Here is a 25667-nt window from a genome sequence, read left to right as displayed (position 1 = left end):
ATGGAATCTATGTTAGATATTAAGGACTGGTTACTGAACAAGTATAAAGCTAACTCTGCAACGTCAAAGAAAACCCCCAGCAACGTCACTGGTGCCCTAACGCCCAACACAATCCCGGAATTTGTAATTCCAGGATCCAGTGAAGTATCAAGAAGAGGAAATCATGATGTGGATAACTCCGATAGTGAATATCCCTCTTCTGTATCCCGGAGGAGCAGCATATGCTCCACTAAAACAAGCCCTGGAGTCTCTCCTAGTTGTTCAGCGGTCAACTTAGAGACAAGATGTGCCTCGTCAGCTCCTGGTTCTCCCAGACATGAAATAAAAGACCTTGTTACAAATCACAAAACTTCCAAGTCCATGAACTGCATTAGGGATACCAATTCCGATCCATTGTCTGCGGCGGCCATGTCACTTCCCCATTTCCGCTCGAAAACATCCTTTGGTTTCAGCACTTTATCGCAAAATCCACACACTAGGAGAAAGGAATCTCTGTTTCATATTCAAGGAAGTAATCTGTCTTGTCGTGATCAAGGAAATGTTCTATTTTGTCGGGATTCCCAGTGTCTTAAGTCTCTAGAGGCTCTCTCGACCAGAATTCACCCAGACTTAATGGACGATATCATGAGATTTTCGGATACAGATATTTCTATAAAAAAGCATATGCCTTCGGTCATTGTCACTCCCTCCACTTCTCAGATTGGTGCCCCAATGATGTTATCTCCAGATCGCCAGACAAACCACTCCCTGGCAACGTCGCGTTTCTTTGTCAAGAATGAAAATGTGACACATAAAAACTTAAAACCGAATAATCTGTACTACAGACGGCGGTCCTCTTTGCTAGGCATGGATGCAGACGAATCATTAACTGTCTCTCAGGATTCCTCTGTTACCAACAGTCCACCAGTACAGCGTTTAAAAGCTGCTATTACAAGACAACGAAATGGACAAAATGGAAAAGATGTGGTTGCTCTGAAACGGCACTCCTCTCCACAATTACAAGAGTCAAAACTCGTTGAAACTTGCGAGCCCCACAGATCCGTGTCGTGTTCAGTAATAGACAGTTCTCCTTCTCAAAACATTACTGAACACGGAGAACTGAAATTTGCCTTCCAGTACTTAGCCACAACTAAACAACTAAAATTGACGCTAATTAAAGCAGAAAATATTGGTGGTTCTGATAAAAAAGGTTCACATTTAAATCCATACGCCAAAGTTTATCTAATGCCAGGAAAACTTCAAAAACAAACATCTGAGTTGTTCAAAAATACACAGGAACCTATTTTTAATCAAAGTTTCTTTTTCCAAGGACTGTCTTTAAAACAGTTACATGCCATGACACTGAGAATAAATATTTTCCATAAATCTTACAATCTTCGTCCACCTGAGCTGATAGGGAGAACAGACCTGGAGCTGGATAACTATGACCTCCTGACAGAAAACCGGATGTGGCGAGAACTGGATGGTGTCGACGAAAACGAGGTAAATCAAATATTTTTGATATATTGACATCAACTATTAGTAGAAAAAGATACTTTAACCAAAGCGTATAATGCAACACAAAGCCAGAACAATATTGTTAGGACAATTACCCTCATATTTCAAATGCACTCTTCTGAATAATTTGGTCATAAAGTCCAAACCGTAAGTCGTTTGAAGAATGGACTTACCACACTGCAAAATTTAGACCTCCTGAGAAATTAAGAAATTGACATTTATTATGATGTTATCAAATCACAGTACATCTGGGGTTAAGTCGCTCTCTTCGTTGTAAGAAAACGATGTCGGCCATCAGTGTGTATTTAAACATGCATACAATGTTGATAAAGTGGGTTACGAACTTGTTTTGCCTGTGTCTATGTCGTATAGATGACATATTTTTGAAATACTTCTTTTCTTATATTAACAGAGGTGACCTATGGTGGCTCCATAAAAACAAGTTATTTTTCTATAGATTATGCCGACATGCATGATAGTTCTGTCGTACAACATTAATATATGTCAACATGCAACTTAATTATCTTAACATGCAACTTGCGTCAAAATTAACCTACGTTGCATGTCAACATAATTAAGTTGCATGTTAACATTATTAAGTTGCATGTCATTATGAATTTTCATAAATGGATTCAGTGAGGATTTAATGACTGGACCGGGAATGCAATGGCCAGTAACAAATTTGAAAATTTGGCGCTACGTAAAAGCAATTTTATCAAGACTAATGAAAATGGACAAGGCCAAAGTTTCAAGGGTTACAAAGCGTGACGCGAGTACCATCCAGTATGTAAATGTCTCTTGTGCCTGGTACTATCAAACGATATACAGTCAAATCCAGGACCTCTCTATGGACGACCAACCTTAACGTGTATCGGTTGCAAGATACAATTTAAAGGTAACGATCAAAGCGACATATAGAACTTTCTGCTCAGGTCAAATGGATCTGTGACACATGTGTTGAGCTGATTGTTATAATTATGATTTGGACCTATCTGTTGATGATCTCATTCAAAACCTTAAGTTTTCCAAAGATGTCACGTTTGGTCATCTACAGTACAGGCAACGCGGATCTCTTGTTTTCCGCGTTCCCGCGATGGGAAAAATCAAACGCGGTAATCATGAGGTAACTCAGGTAAACCGCGTTCTCATCGGAGATCAGAGATCGGCATGGAGAATGCCTACTCGTCTTTGTTAAAGAAAAATGGACGATATCCAACATACAAATACACGAAGAATTAGAAATGCTTACTTTGGATATAAAACAGTGTAATTCTCCGAAAATCACGGTAGTGGTAGTTTATAGACCACCGGATGCAAAAGCAGACTGGGTTCCTACTTTCGAAAATTTGATCGACTAAATAATGACGGACAATAGTGAAATCGATTCTAACATTGATCTACTTTAAAATACATACTTCAAATCTACAATGGAAACAAGATTGCTACACGTAGCCATGTCCCCCACCACCGCAAAAAAAGTTGAAGCACAAAAGTCCCACAACTCCTGTACTAAAATTTGTCGAATCGAAATGACGGCGCAATATGATCAACTACATATGGTGACTAACAATCCTACAAAATTTGAACAAAATCCGTTGAGCAGTTTCGGAGGAGTTGCGTCCACAAAAGTGTTTCTATAGTGTAGCATGTACAAATTCAACAAAGTTCCATAACTCCTGTAAAATTTATCGAATCAAAATGACGGCGCAATATGATCAATTACATATGGTGATTAACAATCCTACAAAAATTTGAATGAAATTCAGTGAGCAGTTTCGGAGGAGTTGCGTCCACAAAATGTTCCTATAATGTAGCACGTACAAATTCAACAAAGTGCCATAACTCCTGTAAAAAATGTTGAATCAAAATGGCGGCATAATATGATCAACTACACATGGTGACTAACAATCCTACAAAATATGAATAAAATCCATTGAGCGGTTTCTGAGGAGTTGCGTCCACAAAAAGAAGTGGGACGGACGGACGCACGGACACCGGTATTTCTATGCCCCTTCCGCGTTGCGGTGGGGGACAATAAACGGATTACATCAAGTTATCAACCAACCAACACGAGTGACATCGCATTCGGATACTCTCATCGACCACATATAAATTAGCGACAAAATCGAGTACCAAAATTGTGGTGTTATTCCTATTGGAATTAGTGATCACCATTTAGTATATACAATAAGAAATAAATTGAACAAGACAAAAAATAAGGACATGTACATCAAATATCGAGACACAAAACATGCCAATGATTTTTTATTCGTGACTGATCTTGCAGCTATAAACTGGGACTCGATTAGAAATCTTGAAAATGTTAATGATGAAATGCGAAGATAAAAAAACTGAGCTTTATTTGTATTTTTGTATATACAATGTAGCTTTATATGTGGGCTTTATTTAAACATCACTATTTCCAAGTCATCGACAACACTTTCCAATGAGAGAAAGGCGCCTTAAAGCCGACTCAGAAAAATGGATAAACGACAGCTGGGTTTTTTTTCCCGGAAATGCAACAACGTGACTTTTTACATCGGAAAGCTTTAAATCCAAAACATACGCAAATTAGAAAGCTTACAAAGATGGGAATAACAGGGTCGGTGTACAAATCAGCAATGCGAAACACGACTTTATGAGCGAGGCTATCAATCAAGCAAGCGCCAAACCTAAAAACCTTCGAAGCGAACTCAGTGCTCAACACCACTCTTTGAAGTATATTGTACCCAGTGTTAACCAACAAATGCCGACAGGTTCATTTTCAATACCTCTCATCAGCGAACATTTTGTTATTTCTGAGGTTTTGTCTAGGTCTAACTCAAAATCTACTAGTTTAAACGATGTCTCTGTTAAACGTATAAGAATTAGTATTCATGTAGTAGAGATATTTTAATACATATCATGAATTGTTCGAATGTGTTTATTGGTGAGTAGAAAAATGCACGGGTATAAAACATGTGAAAACGTTTTGGTCAACAATTACCGCCCAGTGTCTGTTCTGCCTATTCTCAGCAAAATTATTGAAAGGTATGTTCACAATTATTTTTACAGATACCTCATACGTTACAATCTTATCAATGAAAAACAGTCTGGTTTCAGAACCAAGCAATTCATGTAAAACATGGTATAGTTGAAAAATGGTTACGAAACATTGACAATGGAAAACTTACCGGTGTCTTATTTGTAGATCTAAGTAAAGCCTTTGACACAGTAAATCATCAATTATTACTTCACAAACTATTGTCTTTTGGAATATGTGAAAATTCATACAATTGGTTTAAATCATATTTGACAAACAGATCACAATGTTTTAGATGGAATGAAATTCAGTCAGACAAATTAGATATTACAATAGGAGTACCTCAAGGATCAGTACTTGGTCCTTTGTTGTTTATTCTCTATGTATATAACTATCCATATTGCTTACAACACTATGCAGCCCATGTATATGCGGACGATACAACCCAAGATGTCTCAGATAAAAGTATAGATGTCATAGAAAACAAATTGCACAGGGATCTTGAAAATACTTTGGAATATGGAGAAAAAAACTTACAATCAATCTCAAGAAAACACAGTGCATGATAATTGGTACAGAGCAATTGTAGAAAACTATAAATAAATATGAATATCGCTATTGAAAATGTTTCATGTGCAAAACTATTTTGGTGTTTATATTGATAAATATCTCACGTGATCTGAACAGGTTAAAATTTTATCAAAAAACTTGCAAGCAAAATAGGGGTTTCTTATACTAATTTATCTGGTATCTGTATAATACTGTTGTCTGTATATATGTATTCAGGACCACAATGTAAACTAGTTTTTAAACTAATTGTGCTATCCTGCATAAATAAAGGACATTATCATTATCATATATTCTAATCTATATACATGTATTCTTGCATGTCAACATAATTCTTGCATGTTGACGTATCTTGCATGTCGACATACAGAAGACAAGTATGTCACCATGGTGACCGATATCGTGGATATTTTTCCTTAATGCCTAGGTCACACATTCACGGTTTACCTTGCCGTTTGCACTACGGATTAAATCTTACGGATGACCCCGGAAATGCCGATTTCTGTAGTCCGATACGGACCTGATATGGATACAAAACGTTCGGACTGCGGTTTGTTGGCTGCTGATCGCAGTTTTTATTTATTTTATTTTTTTATGAAAAAACGAAAAAGTATAGGCGTAGATCAATTTGAATGCAATTACTTTTTATCTTGCATACCACTCAAAATCCATGCTCTTTATTATATTCCACTAACTAAATATAAAGCGGTGTATAGATTCCAAAAAAGGCGGATTGATCAACTTCAATTTCTCGAATCTGATAAAAGAAAAAGATCAAAAGTTTATCAAACAACTTTAATCCACTCAAATGAACTTGCATTTTAAAGTATGTGCTAGAACGATGCACACCAAGGCCTAAATCATTATGCATGACACTTTAAATTTCATGATCAGATTTAATCTTTCATTCTTCTTAAGGGGGAATGCTACACCAGCGAAATTTGGAACGAAAAGTGGAGGATATGTACAACACTATTTTCAAATTGAAAACTTTCAAATTAACTTTACTTAGTCAAAAATGCAGTTTTAGTAGAAGGTAATCAGGGGGGTGGGGTGAAAATCTCTACTGGACTCGAATTCGCGATCTATAGATTTGCAGCCGACAAGCTAACCTACTCTGCCAGGCAATTAAATCTAAAAGTAATATATAAGTATTGCTGATCTTTATATTTCCATTCATATTTTAAAAGGAAGTCAGCCATTATGAAGATTTAGTATACCTCCTTAAACTCTGTTAACATTGGCATTGTAATGAAACTTTAAATACAAGGCATGCGATTTACTTTTTTAAATCGAGGCAGGCTACTGACAAAAAAAGTTGATTTTGCAGGGGTTTCAACAGTCTCGTGAAAAGTTAGCATTTCGCAAATTCTATGGTCGTTATAACGATCTAATTTACCAATATAACCTATCATTGGGTCAAATGCTGTCTGACGTGTTTCATACCGATTGTTAGACCGTTCGTGGCACACTGATTTTGACAACGGATAACTCCGTTTATCTGATCAAGATATAGGGCTCACGGCAGGTGTGACCGGTCGACAGGGGATGCTTACTCCTCCCAGGCACCTGATCCCCTCTGGTGTGTCCAGAGGTCAATGTTTGCCCAACTATCTATTTTATATTGCTATGGAAGTTATGAAATTGATCACGGTTTGTTATCTATATCTATATTAAACAAATAGCAAGGGTGTATAATTGATGTAATGAATTAAACTGCAGAAAATACAACGTATAAGAGGGACATACATTCCTCTCTGGTATACCCTACATCCAACGCTTAAAATGCTCTTGATTTTGATGTAAAAAAGAATCCGTATCGATCAATGTTGTAAAATAATCGTGCTTTCTGATCGGACACTATTCTCTTTAGAGAAGTCGAGAGGCATAGCCCACATCGACTTCTCTTCGCAAGCATTCATGTTTTGATTCTGGAAAACGTGTAAATGCCGGAGTCGGTGACGGTTTATGCTTCGACCGACGTTTCGACTCAGATGTGCCTGGATTTACGCAACAGACAAGTTGTTTTCAAACATTGAACAGCAATGCACAAAACCGTCACAAGGAAATTAAAACTTACTTGCTTTTAATCCATTTTCAACATGTCCCTGTCCTGGGTTTAAATCACAACTCTGATTACGTTAGCCTGCTTTTCTCTTATAACTGGTCCCCTATTGAGACAGCTCCCAAGACTAGCTAACGTAAACCCGGGACAGGGGACATGTTGAAAATGGATTAAAAGCAAGTAAGTGTTGATTTCCTGGTACCTTTGTTAATAGAACAAGGGCCAAGCTAGTATTACAAATGTGTTCATGTCCGCAGATCCCAAATTCAAATAAAGGGTGTAGTTCTGCTCAAAATCGTACATCGTAGAGGAGGGAGAAGTTGGTTTTTTTTGTTGTTTTTTTTTTCTATTTTGCATAATTCATTGGATTGATCCTTTAGTTTACAGATTCAGTTCATCATTTCCACTACCATTCTCTACTAAAAATTGTGTTGACGGTGCTGCCGTTAGGGTGAGCGCAGATATGTATACATAAGAGAATCTAGAATATTCTCCCGGGGAGGGGGGGGGGGGTCACATTGCCCTAGAATTAAAAAAAAAACTTCATAAATCACTATTCAATGTCGAGGTAATGCTATCCTTAATTTTTATGTATTTATCCTCTGTAGTAATGACCACAGACAATTACATCGTTTGGGTTCGAATGTACTATTAAAGTGTACATGTAATTCCAGGCGATATGATAGCCTGTAATACGAATATTGACATATTCTTCATAGAGTGAATCAGAACAATATCACATTGGACAGAATCCTAGTCTTTAACTCACTGATTAAATATTTCATCATTCACATACTGTACATGACTTTTTGTATATAACTGTAGATACAAGTTTCATATATGCTTGACCTCCACTCCACCCACCCCTCTTTTTTAATTGGTAACGATACTTTGAGATCCATTTAAAAGCCTATGTTAATAAAGCTGATCATGATCATATTTTGTCAAGCTTACAGTTACATTTTTTTCTTTTAAAAAGGTAAATACAATAATTTTTGCTAGCCAAGGATTTTCGGTCCACTCCGTTCCCATATGGGGGAGCGGAGTGGACCGAAAACCCTTGGCTAGCAAAGATGAAGCACGATGTCTCTGTCATGGTGAGTAAAGTTGCATGGTTGTTTTATTTCATCTTGTACGAGCATACCGTGCTAAGCTTACCCTAACCACAAGACGTGGGGATGGGGGTAGGGGTCGCCATGTTTTAAAACACCGAGCCGGGTATACCTGGATTGCCCACGCAGGCGGTTGCTTTCTTCACGAGGAAAAATCGAAGGTTTGCATCTTCTGTTGAACAAAAAACCCCAAAACAACACAAACACAATTTTTTTTCCTGATTTGATTGACCCTCAATATATAAATATACAACTAAACGGAATTTTTTTAATGGTACACAATTTATTGAGTATAAAAGGGAGATAAATATCATTGTACAAAAAACTAGGTCCAGTGGTCGAGTGCCTGTGATAATATGAGAATACAACGACGCACGTGAATGTTCGCATCCCAGAACAAAATCCCACTAAATGTAGTCAAATCAAACGTGTTAAATTATAGATGTGGAATGACATGTCTGAATTGGAAATGTCAGAAGTAAAAATATGTTTTCTGTGTTACATCGATGTATATAATGAATTATTGTTCATTCTCTATATGTGCCATTTATTGACTAAAAACGCGCAATTTCATGGTGCAGATATATATACCCGCGTTCTTATCACTGAACAGAAGGTCCTTTGTACCCAATTTCCTTCACCCTTTGTTATAAAAAAATAAATTATGAGCCATAAACCTCAAATTAAAGGCTACTTTTATTATGGATTGCTGAAGGTAAATAGATAAAAATAAATTCGGATCTCCCTCAGTAGAGATAGACGAGTAAAGTTAAAAACTCGTTGATTTCTCAGAATCTTCTGATAACAAAACATTCGTGTATATTGAATATTCACTTACAACACTCGAACAAAGCACGGTTACAGCTATTGTTCATTTTCTGCTGTGAACATCGCATACAGTCGCTGAGAGTGAATACCGGTATTATTGACGACCCGGTTCCTAATGTCCAACCCGGTTCTTAGTATCCGAATACTCGGCGTGAACTTAAGTAGATAATATTGATATCTATAGGTTAATCTAAAAATGCGCACGCGCATGTACGTGTATCATTTTTTGAAGATTCAAATTTTGTAGAACTATATATAACGTTTTTGTTTTTCATCAAAATGTTTTGAAATTTATTTTTTGGATGTAATTTGGTTCTCCTTACAATTTGTTATGATCAAAATGACTGGCCAGGACATGCATGCACGTGTGCTATATTCTGATTGGACGATTTTAAAATCATAACTTCCTTATGAATGATGCTAACATTATGAAATTCAAACTGTCGGCATATGATACGAATGCTTGTTGAATGGCATCAACACATGTGCTGAGTTATACTAACGTGCGAGTGTATAAACGTGGATTGCTTTCCTTTCATTCTGTGGTACTAGACTGACCATAAAATACTAATTAAAGAAATGTTTGTCGTAGGTTTTACGATATGGACGCCCAATGAATGGTGTTAACAAAAATCCCTTAATCGTATTCGCGCCCGTGTAAATGCGCGTGCATTGTAATTTTGAACATCTTAAATCGAGTATTGATTTATAACATTTTTAGATCACAAGGAATAGTTTTGAAATTTATGTGAAAATGATATGGGGCTCACGGCGGGTGTGACCGGTCAACAGGGGATGCTTACTCCTCCTAGGCACCTGATCCCACCTCTGGTGTGTCCAGGGGTCCGTGTTTGCCCAACTATCTATTTTGTATTGCTTGTAGGAGTTATGAGATTGATCACTGTTCGTTATCTTCACCTTGCATGTTGCAGATTATTATATGTTTTGACTCTATTGATTAGTGTCGTCAAAATCACTTACCTACATGTGCAAGCATATGCGCTCAATTTTGATTGGCTAATATTTAAATATATATACTCTCTTGTGAATGAGAAATTTGGAATGTTATTGACACCATGGGTACATACTACAAGAAGCTGCTATGCAAGATTATTAGTTGTGCTGAAATACATGCGCATGCGCATGTATGCACGTGCATTGTTTTTGGAGTTAATATCGTGATTTTTTTATGCATGAAAGGTAAGTGTCTATTGAACGCTTTGATGGAACTTGCTATACCTACCTTTATTTGAATTTGGGATCTGCGGACATGAACACATTTGTAATACTAGCTTGGCCCTTGTTCTTTTAACAAAGGTACCGGTTGTAAAATGAAATTAGAAACATTTACACAGCTGCATGATAAGTTCTACAAACCTCTCTGAGTTTAAAATGTTTCAAATCATCGGATAGTAGTAACCCGCATACAAATACGTAATATATAGTGGCGGCTCTAGTGTACAATCTATTCCTCGCACAAAACATCCAGCGGAACGATTCTGTCCCGGGCTGCCCGCCCAGGAATTGAACGATTCTGTCCCAGGCTGCCCGCCCAGGAATTGAACGATTCTGTCCCAGGCTGCACGCCCAGGAATTGAAAGATTCTGTCCGGGGCTGCACGCCCAGGAATTGAACGATTCTGTCCCGGGCTACCCGCCCAGGAATTGAACGATTCTGTTCCGGGCTGCACGCCCAGGAGTTTGCCTTGAATTCCCCTTCAGATGTCTTATATCAGCTCAGTCATTTGGGCATTTAATTTAGTTCCGAGACAGGCTAGGAATTTAGCAAATCCGGCCTTTCTGAAAAATTCTCATACGTTTTATTATCTTCAGTAAGACTCAAATTTCGTGGCACACTTTGTTCAACTCAGCAATTTGATCAAATGTTTCAGAATCCAAAACAGGTGATAAGTTTGATTCAAGAAGCTTGTGGTCCAGGGGCTTGATATTTTAAAAAAGATTATGATGGGTAAGGTTGCAGAAAGTATGTGCTATTTAGAAAGCGTGATTAAGCCCCTGCAACTTCTATGCAAAATAAGTTAAAAACATGAGTATAAATTACAATTTTGAATAGTTCTCAATAGTATGAGGGTAACATTATTTTCCAGCAAATAAGTACCATTATGGGGAAAGTGTAAGAAAATGACTTGTGTGGGATTATCGTGCTGTCATTACCTGTCAATATCTGATTGCTCTTTCATCCACGCTAAATGTCAATTTCGTGTTTAGCTTCAATTTGAAGCCTTGATTTTATTGATTTGTACGAGTATTTGTAGGGTAAATGTCATCGAGACACCGAGTAAAACTTTTTTTATTTGCAAATCTTAGTATCTGATGATAACATTCATACATACATTCACACACATAGTTTAATTATAATAACATATCAAGGTTAACAATAACCGAGTAAAGAGTGGAAAGGCATTAATCAAAAATATTTTCCATACAGCCCAGATTGTACTAAAAAAAAATTAAAATTGCAGTTTTTCAAAAATATACAATGATCAATTTCATCTTACATGTAATATATTGTAATACACCCTCAAAAGATGGTACTAATCTGTTTTGTTTGCAACATAAATATATACGAGGGCTGTTCGATATGTAATGTGTATTTTACGATATCTCAAAAGCATTCGACTCAAATAGTGAAATGAGCATTACATCCCTTCAAAGTATTCTCCGCGGTTTGAAATACATACTTTCAATCTCTGAATCTATTTCTGAAATGCGTCACGGTACGCTGATTTAGGTAGACCTCTGAGGCACTGACTGATGGCTGAGCCAAGGGCTTGTCGGGACTTGTAACGACGACCAGATTAGAACTTTTTAAGTTTTGGAAAAAGGAAAAAGTCGCATGGGGCTAGATCTGGAGAGTATGGTGGGTGTGGCAAGACGGTAACCTTCTCCGACTTCAAAAATTGCTTCACAAGCTCAGATGTATGTGATGGAGCATTATCATGAAGTAGACGAACATGCCTAAATCCTGACACAGGGCTTCGTTTATGATAATATTTCTTGAGCTTTTTTAGTATATCATCTCGGTAATACCAGTAACACTTTTGCCCTTCGGCACCGGAATTTGTACGGCTATACCATCACATGACAAGAATATGCAATAGAGAACCTTCTTTGTGCTTGTGGTTCTTTTGGCAACTACATGCCTTTTACAGTGTTTAGTTAGCCATATTTTATTTCCAATTTTTCTTACTGGTTCGAAATAGTGAACCCATGTTTCGTCACCAGTAACAATGTTTGCAAATTGTTTTTGATTGAATTTGGGAAACATTTTGAGCAAGTGCTTAGCGGTTTGTACTCTTACCCGTTTTTGGTCATCTGTCAATATATGCGGTATTCATATGCATCTGGCAGAAATCTTTCGTACTTTCAAAATACGCTTCAAAATGAAATGCACCCGCGATAGCGATATGCCAACAGCTTTGGCAATATCACGAATCGTGTATCTGCCATCACTTTCAATTATTTCCCTGACTTTTGAGACATTTGCCTTGCCTGTTACAATCACAGGTCGGCCAGATATGCTGCATCTTTGACGGACTCTGTGTCAGCCAGAAATTTCTTTCTCCACCTACGAACTGTCTGATAAGATTCCTTATCAGACCCATAACCTTCCCCCAATTCAGTAAAAATCTGCATTACCGAATGACCGAGTTTTGTGCGAACTTTTATCTAAGCTCTAATTTCTTCAATATTCTCAACCCGTTTCCCAACCATTTTTACAACAGTGGTCAACGACTGGCTGTATTAAAATGACTATAAGTTTAAAACTATGTGGAGCTGGAGGCTCGTGTTTATACCGTTGGAAAGGTATTGAATAGAACTATTCAAAAGTATTATCATCCACGAAATCGTGCACGTTATCGCGCTGTGGTACAATACACGTTACATGTCGAACAGCCCTCGTATATTGTTTGGTATATAAGATTATGAAATTTATTACTTTGTTTGAATTTTGTAATGGACAATCGCCAAAAATAATATTAAATACATTGAAACCAATTCTGTTTGTTGTTTTCTCATAAATATGTAAGCTTAATTGGTTCCACAAAGTTCCTACCTTGTCACAAAACACAAAAATATGTTTAATGTTTTCAGAGCAGTGTCCACAAAATGAGAAATATATCATTATCCACAACTTTGATTTTTTTTCAAGTAACTTTTAACAGGTAAAACTTAACAAAATAATTTCTGTCTTTTAAGTATTCGATACATATTTAGCCCAAGTAAGTTTTTATCAAAGGAAAACCAGATAATTAAATCCCCGATTTTACTATATTTTAAAGAGGTTCGCACCTGAGTTTTGTAGTATTGCCAATTTTTGGGACGTATATTATTGATTTCAGCAATAAAGGAGAATTATGAAAACAAAACGAAAAACTAGAGTCATGCCGCTTGTTATTGACCTACAGTGTGTCAAATCTGACCTTTCTGCATTTAGAATTTACACATGATTTATTCACATAAATTCGATTTATCAACACAACATAGGCAACACACATTAATCATATGTCATTTAATAACTTTTGAAGTGATGACTTAACAACGATGTTGATTGGATGAAAAAAGCACTCGGGACAACTTTTCTTTGGATTGCGTTTTCCCCGTTCTAATTTTAAATAGCGCTATTCATAGTCACCGCTTGTCCTCTTCGTTCATATCTAAATCATTTAATAACTTTTAAAATGGTGACTTAACAACGATGCTGATTGCATGAAAAATTCGTGATTTCTTAATTTTAAAAAAATGAACCGCGAATTCATCTGCACTAAGCACTCGGGACTACATTTCTCTCGAATGCATCTTCCCGTTCTAATTTTATCGCAATTCATAGTCATCGCTTGTCCTCTTCCTTCATATCTAATTCATCTTTTAAATATTTGTTAAAATCTAACCATGTTGTTGCTTTTATGAATAAAGTATCACTTACTGATATCGTAAATGACAGTCTTTAACAACAAAAATCCTTGCTTAACAATTAAATCAATATTAATCTATCATATATTTTAAATTACAAGGCCATTGAAGCTTAATTTATAATGTCACATCGTCTGTTCCGGTTTATTTCATCAGTAGCGCTGTGAACATGACAAGTCACGAACAATTAAGTTTGGAGCCGTATAGAATTGAGCCCGTTCTTTTGCAAGAAAAAATCAAGAAAAGAAGACGTTCAGTCGAGTCGCAGACCAGGCAGACGGTAAATGTTTCTTCAAACAAATGTCTCGAACATCAACTTGTCATTACGCAAATGATGGATCCACAGTTTATATAGTCTTTTCAAATGACTTGGTTGGGTCAGGAATTTCTAGAAAAAAAATTCACATCTCCCCTTCGCATTAGTGCAATTAACTGCTTGACAGGAAGGCATCAACCTATTTATTCGCAAGATCTACCACATGCACATCTTTGATGATCTTAGAATCTCATCAAAACCGGAGCAGACGGTGTGACGTCAAAATTATTGACTTTTTGTGGTCTTGAATACAAAAGAGTTCCACATCATGGCAGACTCTATAGATAGAGGGAATTCCAATTTTTAACGTTTTCAAATAAGTACTGAAGCTTATCTAGGCCGTATATCAACAGAATAGTATGACAAATCTTTATCATATAATAAATCCTATCATTTATCATTTAAAAATCTTTCGGATTACCTTCCCCTTTAACCATTGCACCTTTGATTTGGCGTCCAATCCATTCAACTTTGCACAATAACTCTACCTGACCTGAACACATAGCCATTTTTAATTTAGTGTTGCTATTTTCATCGGTATGTATATGTATTCCTACGCGCCATTTCAAAAATGTTAAAGCTTTTTGATGAGAGAAACTATTTATTCTTCTATTCAAAAACAAAATTAAATGTTAAATGAATCTTAAAATTCTTTTCTTGATAGCGATATCATAGGAAAAATTGGACGGAAACTTTTTTATCATAGCGCATTGATGAAATAGTTTTCCGTCCAATTTTCCCCATGATACCGCCATCAAGAAAAAAAATTATAAGATTAATTTTTTAAATGAAATAAATACATATTTATGTCTTCTAACAATACAGATATAGATAAATTTAATGCTAGTCAATTGGAAATCAATAGTGACCTTTTTGGAATTCATATACTGAAAAATTCATCATATGGAATTTGATAGCTCGAAAGAATATAACAGTAGTATTTTCAGTTTTAAATTGCACATAAATCACAAAGTCTTGCCTTAAAATTCAATTTAAGATGGAACAAAAATGTGGAGGTTATGAATCTATTTATTTATTTTTTTTATTTTTTTTTTTGGCCAAAATGCTGACTTTTTAACAAATTTCGAAATACATGTAGATGTTTTTAAGAATCGGCGTTCTGTTGACAAAACATATCAACCAAATTGATGAATAAACATTTATTACTTAAACCTATCCAGTTGAAAAATTTAGTCAATTCAAATTTGGAAATGGTTTGGGAAGGACTACATTTTGTGGCAGAAGGATTGTTTAATCAAAATGTTATAAATCTGCACGATTTTACACTTTCTCTGGTATCCAATAATTCGTCAATATTTGTATACCTAGACGCGTATTTCATTTTTGTAATACAAGTAGTAGAGACTTGGAACTAATTCAAATGTTGTAAATTCAGTAATTTGGTTGATATTTTTTTTCCAGACAGTATACAGTAACTCTTAAAATGTATAAATTAATTTACCCGAAATTTTGTATGAAAATTCAATATTTTGTCCACTAATTCAAAATGTTGATCTATAACCCCCAATTTTTAATGCTAAAAGTTAAATATTTTAAAGAGGTTTGCACCTGAGATTTGGAGTAATGTCAATTTTTGGGGAAGAGTATTTTTGATTCCCTATTGTGGCCCCACTCTACCCACAGGGGCAATGAATTTAACAATCCTGAATCTGCACAATGTCAAGAAGATTCCATGTAAATTTGAACACCTTGGCCTTGTGTTGTGCACAAGTGCCAGTGAAGTCCTAATAATGTTAGGAAACAACATGTGGACAGGGGTTGAATGGCTGACATATCTATTTCCCAAAGATTGCTCCCTGGTTCATAGTACTGTTGACACTGAGCACTCCAAGATGAGCCTCCCTTCGTTTTAAAAGAGGTGGAAGGGGTCCCAGGCTGGCATACACTGTGGACCCCAATGTTACATTACATGAGGGGTATACTTTCCCCAATGAACAACACCAGAGGGTTTATTCTTCCCCAAAAAACAATACCTGAGGGTTTATTCTTCCCTCAATAAACAATACGTGTCCTCCGTCTTGATTGACAGATGGGGGAAACACAGGCCAGAAATGTCCAAAAATGCCCCTAAAATCTCCTTTTAGGTGCAGGCTATCTCCTGTAAGGAATTAAAGGCAGATATTTTTGGCAAGAACTATTTTATTACCAATTTCCCCTAGGGGGAAATTGAGGCTAGCACCGAGCGCCAAAGGTGCGAAGGAATTTTGAATGGTGCAAAAATATGCTATTTGAGCATACTTGAAACTGCTTTTCAAAGATCAAAAATGCATGCCATTACAGCTTGCAGTGACATATTCCATCTACAAATTGAAAGAATTAACACAAGTCCAAAGCTGGACATGACGCAGAATGAATACCTGGATAACACGACCTTCTTGATCATTAAGATGTCCTACATGGACGTAAACAAAGAAAATCTATGACAAAAGTCTGAATGACAGGAACATAGGTCAATGTAAATCCCGATCCAACCCAGACACGCCACATGCACAAATTTCGTGCAAACCAAATGAAAAAAGGAGAAAACCACTTTCCCAAAAATGGGAAAATTGACCAACTGTGGACGGGGAACACTGCCGAAACCCGACAGCAAATTGACACCCCCTACCCCCAAATTAATTCCTAAATGGAGTAGTTTACATGAATAGTGGAACTAGGAAAAACAGGTGACGGTCTGGAGGTATAAGTGTGTGTTGCTTAAAGTATAAAGGTTGCTTTTAGATTGGATCAGAACATTAGAGGATGGACTGTGCCTGTGGAATTGACTGCTGGGTAGGCCCCATTGCAAAATTGACTGAAATTCATGCCAATCTTCCTAATACCAACTGTGCATATTACTTAAACTTATGTGTATTGTGCTTGGACATGAACAGATGACAAGAAAAGAAAGGTGATTTTCTCAATATAGAAGTTACCTAGTAATGTAATAAACCAATGGCTACAAGTGAGCCAATAAGCACTGCTGCTGTATACTTTACTGTAAAATTAGAATGGAACAGTAAAGAGTATTCATCTGCAAATGTGGAGTGAAACGCGTAGTAACTTACCTACGTTATCGATGCTTACGTTACCAGAATTAGAAAGGTGGAACTCAAACATATAACCAAATATAAAATGGAGTTTATACATAACGTGGCTTATATACATATTGAATTACTGACAGCCATTTGTAAGGAAAGTTTATCTGCTGAGATAATTTGGTTTGCAAGAGGTATCTGCATAGTAATACTTGCCAAACTTTGCTGTGAGGTAAGCAAGTGAAAACCCAGGTTCCTGTGAGAATACTTGCTTGACTTTGCTGCTAGGAAAGCTGGTAACTTCGCTTTGCCCAGGTTCCTATGCTTGAATTCGGCTCTCAATAGGTTCCATCCCGGGGAAATTGTCTATGCTGTTACGTTACCAATAGCAGCAAACGTGGTTGCTTGGATGGAATTTCCAGCCTGGCTTCTTCAGTCTTCCTCTGCTCATAGACAGAGATACATATGTATCTGTTGTCTGTCAAGCTGACCCTGGGTTTGGCGCTTTCTGGTAGATGTTGTAGAGGGCATGATGAAGGGTGATGATGGATTTCCGAAACTTTTCAAGAACTGATGGCTGGTGCCACATTTGATAGTGGCGGGTAAATGTTAGAGGAAGTAGTAATGGGTTATTAACTTGTACTGCTAGAGACTTCCGGTGAAGAGTTTAGACAAGTCATACCACAAATGTTTCCCCAACTTGGATTAACTTGGTCTGTGACAATACCAATAGTAGCCCCAGGTAAACAATCGTCTACATTCGATGCATTTTCTTGGCGAGCATGCCATGTGCAAATACTTTCGTCTATGCATCTTGAAATAAGTGAATGTGAATATGAATGATATATTCCAATCTATCAATATTTACCAGCGTTTATGTAATGATTTGGCATGTTTACTACACATAATTGAATGCATATGCAATGTATGTAAATAAAATCTTTTCCATCGTATTTTCGTCCAAGTTATCGAAAACTTTTAGAATGCTTTACAACTCTAGATACTATTCTAGTAAATTTGAGCATGGCATGGTGTTTTAAACATGATTTCCTTTGTTTCTTATTCCATACACACATACGTTACTCTGTCGAGTCGAACCGCACAGGTAAATTGTAAACACTGATATAGAGTGAAGCGTAGCAATCCTCCTCCTCCTTATATACCATACCAACCCAATATATATAATAGAATACTATATAACATATAACTAATATAAAACAGAGAAATATGGACAGGTGGAGGACACGGAGAATTCTAGTATAGTTATGAATTCATGTCAGGTTTAAGGTAAACCGTTTAATGCCGGATATTGTAACTATATCGCCTTGCCACTAATCGCCAGTCACCCAGTGTTTATATCGCTTTATCCTAGATCTTCTGTCCAGGACAAAATCATATCAGTTTCCGGGAGCGAGAACTCAACCCACACATATCATTGGATAATCGTCTACAAAACCCTCAAAGTACCGTGTAAGGATTCATAACCTCTAAGCTACATATCCAATAATGTACGCCATACAGTATAATTAACAGACACAAGAATAAAACGTGATTTATTGAATCGTTGTACAAGTGTTACACTGAATATGAACATCTAGATGCCCGAATTGTTGACTACGGAAACATGTAGGGCATTTGATTTACCAAATGTCGAGGTCCATTTAAATTAAGGAGGTATACTACATCGTCACAATGCCCGACTTCCTTTTAGAACATGAACAAAAATGTAAATATCAGCAACATTTGTCTATTCCTTTTTAAATTAAAGCTGACATGAATTCATAAATATAATATTGTTTATTCAGAAAAACAATCACATTATATCTGTTTACAACATGTGATTAACAAAATACAAAGAAGTGGTAACAGTGACTATAGCAGATGGTGGTAAATGGACAGTTTTTAAATCAACAAAAAAATTAACAAATACATAAACATATCTCACTATTTCTAATAAATCAATTACCATTTCTCTTAAACGCATTTGTCAAAAAATGTCCCTATTTCATAATTCTTTTACATCATTGGTACTTAGTAATTGTGAAAGTTGAGGGTCTGAACCAGTAATGTTTTAGATAAATTCCTTTCTCCAATCTGAATATAAAGGGTACTTCAAACCAAAATGATGTTCAAATTCATTACAGTGCGTGCTAGCTGCAGAACTGTAGCTCTCTGAAAAAATATTGGGACAGATCAGTGAGCTACAGATCCACCACTTATAAAAATCTTCGATTTACGGCGCACAAACATCTGCGCACGGTTGAGGCCTGATATCGCTGTATTCTTGCATCGTTTAATATCCAAAATTCTTAACATATTTTCCTACTATACTTGTGTCCAAACATACCTTCAAATATTCATTAAAGTCCCGTGCAACCCGAAATCTCCCAGCTTCAAATGATTTCGTATGTTGACGTAGCCATGTTCGGTAGCCAGTAGTAAGAAAATATGTTAAGAATATTTATGAGACAGTCGCGATATAAGGCCTCATCCGTGCTCTACGTTTCTTTGTATACGTATAGGATTTTTTTTTTCAGGACCTCGGCTCCCTTGAAGTCAGTATGCGGGTTGAGCCTGGAGATAGTTGTCTTGTAATATCAGTACTTAGAGGGATAGGACTGCCAGAACACCAAATCAAAGGTCCACCAGGTAACGAGAATAGGGGGTGGGTAATTCGGCTGTAGTAAAGTGCATTGTTTATGGATCTGGGTACAATCAGTTATTTAGTATGAAAGGTGAAGATAACGAACAGTGATCAATCTCATAACTCCTATAAGCAATACAAAATAGAGAGTTGGGCAAACATGCACCCCTGCATATACCAGAGGTGGGATCAGGTGCCTAGGAGGAGTAAGAATCCCTTGTCAACCGGTCACGCCCGCCGGGAGCCCTATATCTGGATCATGTCAACGGAGTTATCCGTAGTCAAAATAAGTGTACCAAGAACGGCCTAACAATCGGTATGAAACAAGTCAGACAGCATTTGACCCATTGATAGGTTGTAGTGGCAAACTACATCGTTATAACGACCATAGAATTTGCGAAATGAGGACTTTAAACGAGATCGTTGAAACCCCTGCACCATCAACTTGTTTGTCAGTATCCAGCCTCGATTTAAACACTGAGCATAGCTCTTGCTGTATCGAAGCAGTTGAGAGATATGAACACCATATGCAGGTGATTATGGAATATTGCTACATAAATATGGGAAGTTGACGATCGATGAAGAAGCTGAAATCATCCCGTTTGTCATAAAGTTGAGTTGTTAGTTTGCCGTTAATATCTACTTTCAATAAAATATATAAGTATGAAGCAGAGGTGGACGACTTCGTGGTGACTTTTATTTCGAGATCACAGGGATATATCGAATCAACACGTGAATGAAAATTATTATTGTTAATAGATAATACATGTACGTCATCGATATATTTAAATGTCGAATTGAAGGCCACAGCAAGAGAGTTTTTCTTTTCACGTAGACGTATATAATTATGGTCGACAGAGATTTCTATAATTTACACCCAGTGACCATTGGCCAAGGTTCAAGTTCATGACATCTGCTGAACAGGAGCAGTTCTTCGTCAATTCAATGTTATAAGAAATTCACACTTTCTTCCATTGGCTTGTGTATAGTTTATTATAAATTTCTTTAAAAGTCATCGCTTCTCTTACTTAATAGATGATCTTGACTGATTGATATAGGTCAAACATATGACAAACTTTCGGATCATATGCGAACTTTGTTTGAATGAAGTTTGAGCTTAATCTATTTCCCAGACAAAGCAGGTGACTACAGTGGGCAAGGTCCACCTTTAAACATATATCAAACTCTTTTTAAAAAAAAGCATACTAGAACACGTTTGGAAAAACTCCACACATAACTCCTCCTAAAGATTAACACACTTACACAACTAAACAATTCCCCATTGCTTGAAGTACAAGAACTTGTACTTAAACATCAGACATTTACGCATCCTTTATCTTTAAAATTGTGTATGATCTTACTTAAGATTTAAAATTCAATTCCTGGAGATCTATGCAAATAATCTAGGAAAATCTCGATGTACATAACTTTGTAAGCATCAACAAATGACAGTAAAATAGCTACAATGTAATCAATTTCCAAAAATAGCCATGTTGTCTTAATTTTGCACATGTGAAAAGGTGAAGATAAGGGACAGTGATCAATTTTATAAATCCTAAAAGGAATACAAAATTAAGAGTTCGACAAACACGAAGTTCTGTATATATTAGAGGCTGGACCTGGCGACTAGGAGGAGTAAACATCCCTACTTAAACGCATGTGATTGTGTACAGGACTCCATGTCCCGCCCCTCCTTGTATTTTTGAATGGTATTTCGGGTGTAATTTTGATAAAATATGAAACTTCAGTCAGATAAGTATTTTTTTTAATGGAATACTCAAATCTCGCATAGAAATCGTTTTTTTTTAAAATGTCATATCAACGATCATAAGAAATGAATAAAGTGTGCAATTCAGCCGGTGACATTTTTTAAAAATCTGCACTTTGCTGAGAAATCCTATCAAAAAAGGAATTACCAACTGAAAAGAATGGTCGTTCTAAATCTACTGATGATTCTTGGATTAAATGCATCGCTATTTGGTACGCAATAATTTCTTCACGCTGTTCAATTGCAACAATATAACCTCACCACCTACAATGAACGGAAGGTGTGATGTTGATTTCTGTCGTGGCCCACTATTTTTAAAAACAAAAACAAAAAAAGTGAAGAGGTTCACAAATACCATTAGCTGCAAGAAAAAGTAAGAGAATACCGATGATAGTAAGAAGACGCTTGTTTATTGTGTACAAACGGCTGATAAGTTTAGGCTTATAGCATGGAAAACAGGGGGGATTTCTCTTTGGTGTCCTGAGTGTCAGAAAATACATGTACCACAGAAAGTGAATTTGAATGTAAACGAAAAAATTTAATTTCCAATGTCTGGAAAAATCATTGGAAAAATATCCAAATATATTTTTGAATGGTGTGAAATATCGCTGTTGACATTAGATTGTATTTCTAGTGATATTTTGGTCGTTTTTCAATGTACATACTCAATTGACCGACGGTGGAAAAGTAAATTTTACAGAAACTATGCATTTAAGCGTGTAATACGTAAACGGTTTACGAACGATTTACTGCTAGCGCTGAACATTACATCTGTTTGTAAAAAAGTGCTCAGGTCCACACCACCTTGAGCCGAGTGACTGCACAGAAGAGTTGATAAAATCAACTCCCAAAGTATCGTTTAAAATCAGCATTTTGCAAATTCTATGGTTATTATAAAAATCTAATTCACAAATGCAATCTGTCATTAGGTGGAATGCTGTCTGACGTGTTTCATACCAATTGTTAAACAGGTCTTTACATACTAATTTTAACTACAGATTACTCCGTTTACCTGATCAAAATATAGGACGGGTGTGACCGGTCAACATGGAATACTTACTCCTCTTAGGCACCTGACCCCACCTCTGGTGTGTCCAGGTGTCCATGTTTGCTCTATTCTTAATTTTGTATTCTTTATGGGATTTATGAGATTAATCACTGTTCGGTATCTTCATTTTTCATTTACATCCTTCGCAGAAAACTGGGCTAAATCCGGATTATTCTCAATTCGAGATTGACACCAGTCGGTGCAAGCTGTAATTTTGTTGGTTTTAGAAAGTGTGGTTCAATAAACTCAATAATACCGATCCTCTTCTATGGACCGCCAAATTGAAATAAACTCAGATGATAGAAAATATGATTAATTTGATTATTGCGCTCATCAATTCAATTATTGCTTTCATTGATTCATTTATTGCCCTCATCAACTGCATTGATGTGGACATCAATGTGGTGAAATTATGATTCACAGAATTTAGTATTAGAGCTCGGTAGAAATGATTTAATGATCTGTGGCTATGCTGAATGGAAGATATCTCTAACTGAATAATTGCTGTCTCTCTCTAAAATACTTATTGCACGTATCAATTGCATTAATGATATCATTAATTCAATTGAAGAGAGCAATTGTTCGATTATAGCGCGCATTAATTGAATTGATGCGCGCACTACTTGAATTGATGCGCGCAATAATTCAATCGAATAGAGTAATAGTTTAATAACCCGCGTTAATTTAATTATTGCTCTCTTCATTTGAATTATAGTGCGCATTAATTGAATTGTCGGTTCCATGAATTCATATAACAATTCTATTAAAGCGCGCATCAATTCTAAAGACTGCTTAACATTAGATAATCTAGAATCGACATTGGTCATTTCCATTATCCAACAATTAACTATATCTTTGCTTTTTGAATGTGCGACACACCGAGGCAATATCAAACCCCACCCAAAACAATGCGTTTTCATTTTTTTTTTTTAATTATTCTTACACTACTGTTCTAAATTTATCTGGAAAAATTTGAATATTATGATCAACGAATATAAAATTATTCTTTTCAGTTTTACATTCGCCTCTAGAACATTAAATAATATGGCGTACATGTAGCTATTAAACCCAATGTATTAAATCTTACACTTGCACCTTTATTTTGCACACAAAACCACCATAAAACCTATGTAAGTCTGGTTCCAAATATCACCTGGATAATGCATATGATAAAACAAGTCAACTAAATACCATGTGATATAAAATAAACCTATATTTATTTATGGTTCTACATTTAGTAGGACCGTGGACCCTCGAACGTTTGTCTCGGTGAGTTAATCTACACCATTGTTCAGAGAGGAGGGTATTTAGTTTTCTATCCCCTATTATGTTTGCAGAGACCATTTATAGCAAAGTAAAACGAGATATGAATTTAAATGTGTGTAAATTAAAGTTATCGCGTACGAATAATGCCGAATATACGACATGATATTGTTTTTCTGTCATCATTAGCAACACCACGATCCCTTGCGTATTATCAGTACAACAAAGAATAAACATTTAATTAAAGCTTATTTTTATATATTTCCGTTTAATTTTTAATCCTTTAATAAAAAGCATTAGAAAGTTTACTGCAAAAACCGAATCACTAAAGTCTATGAGGCGTATGAACACTGTCGAGCATGTCGTCTGCATCTCGGTCCACAGGAACCGATAATTTTGTCTGTAATAATGATAGTAGGGGTCTATATCATACCAACCCCTAATAAAATCATTATTACCTCTTATTAGGGGGTATATGGTATAGACCCCTACTATAATTATAACAGACAAAATCATAGGTTCCTGTGCTCGGTCGCATGTGTGCAGAATGAAAACAAAGCTTTGTTGCCCATTCCCGCCTCAGACAACATAAATTGATGCACCTCATTCGATGCCTAGAGAAGTTGATCTTATCTCTAATGAAAGGCGAAGATAACGAACAGTGATCAATCTCATAACTCATATAAACAATACAAAACAGAGAGTTGGGCAAACACGGACCTCTGGATATATCAGAGGTGGGATCAGGTGCCTAGAAAGAGTAAGCATCCCCTTTCGACCGGTCACACCCGCCGTGAGCCCTATATCTTGATCAGGTAAACGGAATTATCTGTAGTCAAAATCAGTGTGCCAAGAACGGCATAAAAATCGGCATGAAACACGTCAGACAGCATTTAACCCAATGGTAGGTTGTATTGGCAAACTAGATCGTTATAACGACCATAGAATCGGCGAAATGCTGATTTTAAACGAGACTGTTGGAACCCCTGCAACATCATTAATATTACCAAACAAACACAAGAAATCAATCCAGATGCGGTGTTTTTCAACAAATTTTTCATTCAGCAATTGTACTTTCAATTTCTCGAAGTGACAACATGGCCGACTGGCACCTATAATGATTATACCTATGCTATTTAGATCAATTTTAAAATATATGAACTGTTTAAAATCCAGATTGTACAACTTTGTTAATAATTTGATGTGTATGATATTAGATTGAAAATCAATTCAAAAATTGGATTATTAAATTTTTCAGCATTGCGCACTTTTTTCTTTTACGATATGACACCGCCATTGCTTTCCCATGGCTGTTCCTTTAATCGCTACTTATCCAAAGAATAAGGCGGGAAATTCAAGATATAGATTAAAAATGTACACATTAAAAAGAGCTTTTCGAAATGTAAATTTAAGCAATGAAATATTATTTTTTGAAAGATTTAGTCTCGTTACTGCAAGGATCTGTGCAAACAAATTTTCATAACGCGCTTATGTGCGTTGTTCAATTTGTATGCACACACCGTTGCAGTTATGATGCTACATCTTTAAAAAAAAATAACATTAAT

The 25667-nt window shown here is 36.3% G+C and overlaps 1 protein-coding gene across 1 annotated transcript in view; it reads left to right on the top strand.

Moving 5' to 3' along the window:
* LOC125652339 (synaptotagmin 1-like) overlaps positions 1–25667 on the top strand; it is a 26855-nt gene continuing 1188 nt past the window's right edge. The window contains exons 1-2 of the mRNA XM_048881479.2: positions 1–1482; positions 19917–20028. Of these exons, the coding sequence (XP_048737436.2) occupies positions 1–1482; positions 19917–20028 (1594 nt within the window). The remainder of the gene's footprint in view (positions 1483–19916; positions 20029–25667) is intronic.

Source organism: Ostrea edulis, chromosome 5 (assembly GCF_947568905.1).
Source record: "Ostrea edulis chromosome 5, xbOstEdul1.1, whole genome shotgun sequence".
NCBI classification, from domain to species: Eukaryota; Metazoa; Mollusca; class Bivalvia; order Ostreida; family Ostreidae; genus Ostrea; species Ostrea edulis.
Note: the sequence above shows the minus strand (reverse complement) of the source record. Positions and strands in the feature narration are given on the sequence as shown.